An 8669-nucleotide genomic window follows, 5' to 3' on the forward strand; every position below is an offset into this window, starting at 1 on the left:
AATCTCCAAACTAAATTAAAACTATATTTTAACATACTTTTTAACAGTGCTTAACATTATCAATAATAGTTTTCTTGTATATTTTTCAAATTTTAATATTTTTTTTAACCTTAAAAATCCACTTAATGTACAAAACGACTCACTAATAATTAATTAATCACAAATCACAGTGTACTCGGGTGAAGTCATATAGTTTAAATTTTATTTGTTCGTATAAGCAATAAATGATAATAAGGCCTGCCATAGTTTCTGGGCTATCCATTCTGGACCAAAAATCTGAGCCCATTTTCAAGGTCTGACTATCTTTAATAGATAAAAAAAAATTATAACACATTTTTATGTTATGAAAATGTCAACATCCCTTCTAAAATAAGAGAATTTTTTTTTTTTTTTATCAACAAACAAATAAATGAATCTACCAACAAGAAATTAGTTTAGTTTAACCTGTATTGGGATTAACTATGTCTTATGTTATTTAATATTTTTAAATTCTAATTTTAATAAATGACTGTAACATTTTTTTTTAACTTTTTAATTTAGTGTGTGCAAAATCGCCTGAAAAATAGGAATGAATTTGTTTTTTTATTAAAAAATATGGTAAGTAAGTAAAGTCGGTTTGGTTTATTTGAGAAGAGAGAGGGAGGGAGAAGAATTAGAATAAACTGATATAATCGTCAAATTAGGTTCCTCTGGATCGAATTGAGGGTCTTTGAGTAAGCGCACCTTTTTATTACGTTGATTTCTGATGGATAAAGATAAAGGTGTCAAAGCATTGGCGAGTTCTTTGACAAACCTCGATTTGAATCCCCGATCCAACACCAAGTCCAAGTCCTCCATTACAATCGTTCACCCTCAATTTTCCGGTAATTTTATAACCCCCTCTTTTTTAATGATGCTGAGCTTCTATTTTTCCTTTTCCTAAGGTGGGGTGTTATGTTTTTGTTCGGGTTTTTGGTAAAGCTTTAAACTTTGCACTTGCTCTGTTTTGGAATTTGAAAGAGTTGACAAGACAAAACAACTCTATAATGCAGTGGTTCTTTGTTTTTGTGATGATTTTAAATAGAAGACTTTGAAAAAAGAAAAACACTAATTTGGATCTTCTATTGTGGTTGATTTTTGTTTTGATCATGTTGCCTGGGTTTGTGAGAAGTGCACATTATTTAGTTAGGTTTTGACCTTAGACTCTGTTTGTATCACCTGTTTAGGCTAAAATTCAAGGATGTTTAATTTGAGTTGTGCACCTGAATAGAATGATTGAAATTTGTTTTCTTTGAAGGAGCCACTAGGTGTGTGTTGGTTGTGAGAGGTTTTGGGTAGTTTAAATGAGGTCTAAGGTTAAAACCGTAGTGGCATCATGCGCCAATTCTATTTGTTAAGGATATGCCACAAAGGGCATTAACAAATTCTTGAGAAATTTCTGTACAGGATTACTACCTAAAAAGACAAAGCCTCCACGTTTAGTTAGCCTCTGCATTGGAGTTATTGGAAAACATTTGGAAGATATTATTACAGATTTGAGTGAGATTGCTATCAACTTGCCAGCTGATATAAAGGTAGTGATTCTATTTCTTCAAATCTTTTAATAGGTTATTTGTCTTAATGCTCATACTTGTCTATCAGTGAAATTTTGGAGTTATAGTGTGTTCAATGCAAATGGCTGGGAAATAAATGTTTCTCTGGGTCCTGGATAGTCCCTTTTTTTGCTAAAGAAATTATCCTTTGTTGAGGCACTGGCTTGTTTAACAAGAATATTTTTAAGTGCTTGAAACTTATTTTCTGCTTACTGTCCTAAACACTTCTTGTATATCCCTTGTTAAAAACCTTTCAATATGTTGTGTCTCAAAAAAAATAAAACTTCGGGTGAAAAACAAAAGAATCCTCCATTGTATATGTTCTTGCAGTTAAAGAAGTTGCACTTAATAACAGATAGCAGTGGTAGCTATTGCTAGAAGAAGAAAGTTGCTGAATGATGATGTCCTCATCGCATTAGCTGATGCTTCCTGGGAAATCCTTGACGTCTCTGGCTCAGATGTCTCTGATTTGGGCTTGATAAAAGCAGCTGAAGTATGTAGATTAATCAAAGCTCTGGATATAAGGTATAGAATTATAACTGTTTTTTCACAATTTTAGTCTTTTAATGTATATACAAATTGAATCAGATATTTCATGCAGTATGCTCTAGCTTGTAGCTTTAAGCTTCTTTGATGCTAGAAGAACATGTTACATAAACCATCTGGCTGGCATATTTCAAGGAAATATTTTGTCGTTTGAGCTGTATCACAAGTTTATTGAAAGCGGGTGATCAATACTGATCAATTTTCTGCTTCAGTCTTCATTGTAAATATAATTGTCTTTCATGGTTTTACTCTACTGTATGTGATGATTATCATTTTCCTTCACTTAGATTCTGGTCCATCAGCATCTTGCCTTGAGCTTATCATATTGTGTGATTCATGTGTACCATGCTAACAAACATATCTGTAGTTTTGTAGTGTTTATGTATATAGATATATATTACTTCTCTGTCTTTCAGAATCATTTGATATATTGAGACTATTTGCAGCCGGTGCACCAAAATTACTGCTGACGGTATATCAGAGCTTGTAAAGCACTGCCATTTATTGGAGACATTGAGATGCGGGTAAGTATCTTGCATTGTGCCCTTCAAGTTATATGTCTTTGTTAATACAATTTGTCCATTGTGTTACTTTTAACAGTATTTCCTTTGTCATTTAATGCATAAAATCTGAAAACTTGAAATTCTGCTTCAACGGGCCTTTTATATGCCATGTTCACAGTACTTCTAGGCACTTTCCTTGTTCGGATATGTAAATTGAGTTCACTGATAAAGATGATCAAAAGGTATTTACTTACTCATTTATTTATAATGCCAAAATTGGCTCTTTTTTTTGGTTTCTTTTCAAAATGGAAACATTATGGGAAGTTTTAGTTATTGGGAAAGTTATTATATTTTTGTTTCTTTTTTTTTTAAAAAAAAGTTAACAAGGTGAATAGTTATGCACTTATTTAAAGTTTAAAAATCTAAGGATTTTTTTCTTTTCTTTTTCATTTTCCTATTTTTTTACATAATGATTTTGGTTACTGGCTAGAAGATTGTGTTATGACAAGGATTACATCTTTACAAAACTCATAACAGGCAATGAACCATTGTTAATATTGCAGAGGGTGTCCAAGGAGTGACAGCACTGCCCGCAGATGCCTGAGTATATTTAAACCGAGGTTAGATTATGTGGAGGAGGATTCTTGGGAGGAACTTGATACGAAAGAAATTGCTAGTGGTGCACAATTACTCAGGTGGCTAGTATGGGTATGAAATTAAAAACTTCTGTCTGGATCATGGTAATTTGTTATTGAATGCAGATTTTGGTCATTTGTCAAATGCATAAATTTATGTTTTTCTTGCATTGGTTACATGGGTTGTAACATTAGTTGGCAGGGAGAGACACCATTCATTGCACTCCCTCCTGCCCAAAAGGGTGTGGAATGAGTAGTAGGAAATGACTAATATTTTTTCTTGATCAAGATTTCTTCAAGAAGTGATTTGCGTTGATTTAATCCTATATCACTTTTCTTTTGTTTGTTTTTATACAGCCAAACATTGACAATAACACTTTAGAGGAGTTTTCCACTGAGTGCCCACGTATTGTAGTAAATCCTAAGTCATCACCCTTTGGGTTTATAGGAACTCAGGTTCCTTGGGAAGCATCACAAAATATCACGTTGGATGATGAAGTTGTCAAGGATATTGATCCCAGAACATGGACACTGCATGGTTTTGTTATGAAGACGACCCTCTCTCAATCTCCAAGTTCCACTGAATTGTCCGTTGCTGAAAAATTCAGACTTGCATTTGCAGAAAGGGACAACCGATTAGCTCCAAAGCGAGCTAAGAATGCTCGGCAACATCAGCGTCGTGCAGTGCGGGAATTGATGTTGATGAGCACAAGAGCCAAGGCAATGGTCTTAGCCTCCCAAGTAAGCAAGTCTCTTCATAGCCGAAGCTCATAGAAGAATTCTGAAATCACATGTATTTTTTCAGCCCCAAAATGTATAATTAACTTCTTTTGTATATATTGAGAAGTTGTTGGTCGGTCAGATTTTGAATCTAAAATGCCTCTTTTAACAAGTTGGAAAGATCAGAGCTTTGAATTTGTGCCTTGTTTGAGGTTTTGATGAAAGTGAAAAGTTATCAATTGTTCAATAAAGCTTATTGTCAATGTTATGGGAAAACAGCATAATTGGCTGTTGCTTCATTTATTGAGGAAATTAATTTTGCTTTGGTATTGCCACGTAAATCATACATTTGCCAATATAAACAAAATAATTGCAGCTAATTCACATATTATTTACGTGATAAGTGATTTTAATAATATTTTTAGATGTGTAATCATTGATTATATATGTAAATATTATCAAAGCAATAATATAATATTAAATTATAACTGTATTTACGAATCCATACTCAAGGAAGGTTATTTTGAGAACATGGTGCTTTTGCAGTTGGGCCACAGCCATAATTTTAATGCAAAATCAACTTTGCTAAAACTTAACCAAACTTGTTACCATAAATTTTAAATCACGTTTTTTAAACATTAATTTAAAATATATTTTAGATTTTATAATTTATTTTCTATTATTTTAAAATGTAGTTCCTAATCCCTATACTTAATTAGTTTAAGTTCTTATTGTGACTAACATCAACTTCCTCCACATATACCTATTTGATATTTGTGTCAACCCTAACATTCATCAATGCATTTGTGTTTCATTATAAAACATTCACTCTCGGTTACAACAGTGGAAGAAGTCATTTGACGCATTCAATATAGCCCCATCTTATATTATTATTATTATTATTTGCATTTGCATTTGCATGTGTTAGATTTAAAAAAAAATAGTCGTAAAACAATTCATTTCATTTAGATTAATTAAAAGAGTTTTTTATATAAGAAATTTTTTTAATCAAAAGTTATAAAATTTTCTTTATAATTAAAAAAAGTCATTTTTAATCATTTTTTTAAGATATAATTTTTTTTAGTAAAATAATTATTTTAGCACATTTATTTTTGCAAGCGTACGTCTACAGATATTTTTTGTTAAAAAGAAATTGAAAATTTTTATGTTAAAGAATAATATTATTTTGTTGGGGATTTAAGTGTTTTTCACTTGAGCATACGTTGAACTGCCACACTTGAGTAGAATAGAGAGACAAATGTGGAAGAGAAGCTTGGTCGGCGCCGTTGGTGCACTCCGGCGGCCATATTCGTCGGGAGGTCGTGGCGCAACCAACATCTCCCCCGCCGTGAATTCAATGATTCTCCGTTCCCTCAAGGATCACTACATGGAAATCTCCAAAATGAACATGCCCCCTGTACTCTCTCTCTCTCTCTCTCTCTCTCTGTTACTGTTTCTGTGTATTAGGGTTTTGGGTTTAGATGATACTGATTGAGGCGACATTAACATTTGCGCTTCGCAGAAAGTGAGTCCTCCGTCGCAATTCACGATCGTGAAGGGGGCGCTGGATTCGCACGGTCCTGTTCTGAAGCGAAGCTACGGCGACGAAGAGGTGAGCATCTACGTCATGCGCTTGTCCGCTCCCGAAGACGAAGAGGGAGCCATCGACCAGCTCTTCATTCACGTCGACGTCTCCAAACCTTCGCAGAACGAATCGTTGATTTTCCTCTGCGGTTTGTACGAGGATGCTTTGGGCATTCACTCTGTTTCCATGCGGCCTAAGCTTAAAGACTCTGGTTACATCCTCATCCCCTCCCAATACACCGGCCCTGTTTTTGGGTATCTCTCTCGCTCTCTCTGTTTGTAGTGATTAATAAATTTACTACTTGTTCATTATATTCGATGAATTCTCTGTCATTTACATTAAAACAATAGTTGTTAAATATTTGAACACAACTATGCTCTTGGTTTTGAACTTTTTGTTTGTAGAGTTATAAGGGGTATTTATTTAGGGTTTATGTATTTTTTTGTAGTTTTGAAGCTTGGGAATTAACATTGCAGTATGCAAAAGTATTGGGTGGAAAGGAATTTGGGATTAGATGAATGGAGTTGAAGTAGAATAGTTCTCTGTTGTGAGTGGGGCTTAGGCTTGTGTTGATTCTAGTAATCTCCTGTTTTAATTGTAACAAGTAGAATCTTTCTACAATGTGAGTTCCTTCATTTCAGTTTGGAACTCAATGAGTGTTTAATTGCTACCAAATTTTTAAAGCAATTCATTTTTATGCTTTTTACTGATGAGAAAAGGATAACCTGGATTAAGTGAAAGTTTTGAAGCCGTTGTTTTTATAAATGGCTTTTCTAATGTGTATATAGCAAGTTTTTATGAAAGTAACACAATCAAATGTATTATAATTTCTAATAAAATAATACCATTTATTGATATTTTATTATGTGTCCTAGGACACATTAGAAAAACCATTCTATAAAATATGCTGAATGAAGCATGCACTTAACTAAGGAGAAACTGTGGAATTGTGTTTTGCATTTTGGGGGTAAAAAGTTATTATGTTGTCGAAAGATATGAATGCTCATTCTGTCTTAAAATGCCCATTTTGTGTTTTACCAAACCTGCTAAATTTCGTTTCTAGATTCTAATGTTTGTAAGTGGGGAAACTGGAGTTTCTGACTGATTTTTGTAAATTGACAGAGAACTAGATGAAAAGATGAGAGATGCATTTCACAATTACATTGAGGAGCGAGGAGTAAATGAGAGCCTCTTTAAATTTCTTCAAGCATGGCTATATGTAAAGGAACATCGAAATCTGATGCGTTGGTTCAAAACGATGGGCCTGTTCATTGACGGAAAGAAGCCAGCTACAGGTGCTTAATTCCCCTCTCTAAGAGGTCATGTATTTGCAAATGGACTTGTACTGTGTTCAAGTTTTTATCAATTTAAAAGTGCCTACAGTTTCGTAGTTTTAGATTATTTATTTTAAAGGATCAACACACACGAGTAGATAACTTTAATTTAGACGAGTGCTAAATTTTATCAATTTAACTATTTTTGACGTGATATTATGATGTCTTTTCTTTAGAAGTATCAAAATGCATTAGTTGATATTATCTATATTTTAAACTATATTATATGTAAAATCAACTAGTTATCAAATTATACACCAAATTAAAAATAAGAACCTTATTTACCAGCTAACTATAATCAATATATTCAAAGTCGGCAACAGTATATCTGCATTTCATGCTATTCAGGCACTAGTTAGAAGAGATTGTGAGATTGTTATTCAGCATGTTCTTCGTGCGGGTAACTAATGTGTCATTGTGTTACTTTTCTGGCTAAATAGGGATCTAATGCTTATTTATCGTTATCAGTTTCATTTGGCTTCCTACTACACATCGGACTGCGTTTGCAACTTGTCAGTCATTTAACAATGCACCTTTTTTTTCCCCTTGCTATTTTACGAGTTTCACACGCTTGGTAGGTTATTTTTAATATTTAACCAATTCATGATGAAGCTATTTCTTTTCTCCACATGAATTTGAATAATTTCTATAAACTCAGTATTTTTGCTTTAAGTTTTTGAAAAAAAAAATCTAAACCAAAAGAAAATAGTTGAGAATGTCTATTTTATTTTGTTACAAAATTCATTTTACACCAATTTTTTTTTTTATATAAAACGTCAATCATATTTATACTTGCGTAGTACTTTCACCTTTCTTGCAAGTCATTTGAACGCTGTGAGCATCTTGCTTTAGTTTAATATTTTGATTATCTAAAGATTTACACACCCGAATGCTTGCTATTTTTCATCTAAGGAGAAAAGATTTTGAAAACACCAATGCCCAACATGTTGATGGTGAAGAGGATCTAGAACTAGAAACAATTGAATCATCACATTATTCAGTACAACGAATAACAAAACAAAACTGTGAATCATCACATTATGAATTCTTCAACCATTCTTCAATGTTTGCGAAAAAAATATAAAAACTATTAAGCAATTGAGGTTTTGAAAATGGTTGTGGAGTCAAGTATAAATCAAGCAAATGCTTTGTATCTATTAGAAACCAAGTTTTAATTGAACCAAGAAGCTTGAAGTGGCCATTGAAACTCCCCCATGCTACTGCTTTGTGGTGGCAAGACGTCCAAGTTTGATTCAGCTTCAATTGTCGACAAGACATTGAAGTTTGACTCAATTTCTGTCCGCGGGATTTGAAGTTTGTGATAAGCAATCTGAGTTTGGATTTTGGCAAGAGCAATTTCTGTACTGTGGATTTGTTGAGACAATTTAGAGATAATTCCAGCACACCCATAAACAGGGTCTTGAATCCTACATTGTGCTTCAAAATACAAACTATTTGCTGCTTGTTCTCGTAAATATGGTGGAATTTGCTGCAACATTAAAATTTGCAAAGAGATTTTGCTTGTCATTTTTCAACTTCGATATTAGCCAGTTCTTTCCATAGTATATATACTAACACACAAAATAATACTAATTATTATTATCTATTTAATTTAAAAGCACCTGAAGCATTTTTCCAACATTGCTGCCACCATATATTCTGTGAACACAAGCAAATCTTTGAGGATCATTGGCAGGAAAATATGGAGAGAAAATGCAATCTGAAGGACACCTTCTTCTCTGACTCTTGCAAGCTGCACACCTACCAGAAATCAT

The 8669-nt window shown here is 33.2% G+C and overlaps 3 protein-coding genes across 4 annotated transcripts; 2 read left to right on the plus strand and 1 right to left on the minus strand.

Moving 5' to 3' along the window:
- The first annotated feature begins 650 nt into the window (after positions 1-650).
- LOC113847190 lies at positions 651-4058 on the plus strand. Its single transcript, XM_027476121.1, has 6 exons — positions 651-863; positions 1426-1553; positions 1927-2096; positions 2564-2641; positions 3184-3328; positions 3613-4058. Exons 1-6 carry the CDS (start codon positions 746-748, stop codon positions 4027-4029), a joined length of 1056 nt encoding a protein of 351 aa, XP_027331922.1. The 5' UTR covers positions 651-745; the 3' UTR covers positions 4030-4058.
- Positions 4059-5204: 1146 nt separating this feature from the next.
- Positions 5205-7045, plus strand: LOC113848167 (mitochondrial acidic protein MAM33). Of its 2 annotated transcripts, none has more exons than XM_027477565.1 (3): positions 5205-5392; positions 5498-5814; positions 6683-7045. In XM_027477565.1, exons 1-3 carry the CDS (start codon positions 5234-5236, stop codon positions 6861-6863), a joined length of 657 nt encoding a protein of 218 aa, XP_027333366.1. In that variant the 5' UTR covers positions 5205-5233; the 3' UTR covers positions 6864-7045. The 2 variants fall into 2 exon arrangements, with proteins under 2 accessions (XP_027333366.1, XP_027333367.1); XM_027477566.1 differs by lacking the exon at positions 6683-7045 and adding an exon at positions 6009-6118.
- A 1020-nt stretch (positions 7046-8065) lies between these two features.
- On the minus strand, positions 8066-8669 carry LOC113848392 (LOB domain-containing protein 23-like). Its single transcript, XM_027477878.1, has 2 exons — positions 8517-8669; positions 8066-8383 (listed from the first exon to the last, which is right to left on the minus strand). The coding sequence occupies exons 1-2, from the start codon at positions 8667-8669 to the stop codon at positions 8066-8068; spliced, it is 471 nt and encodes a 156-aa protein (XP_027333679.1).

Source organism: Abrus precatorius, unplaced genomic scaffold (genome assembly GCF_003935025.1).
Source record: "Abrus precatorius isolate BTA unplaced genomic scaffold, Abrus_2018 Scaffold8, whole genome shotgun sequence".
Taxonomy (NCBI): Eukaryota; Viridiplantae; Streptophyta; class Magnoliopsida; order Fabales; family Fabaceae; genus Abrus; species Abrus precatorius.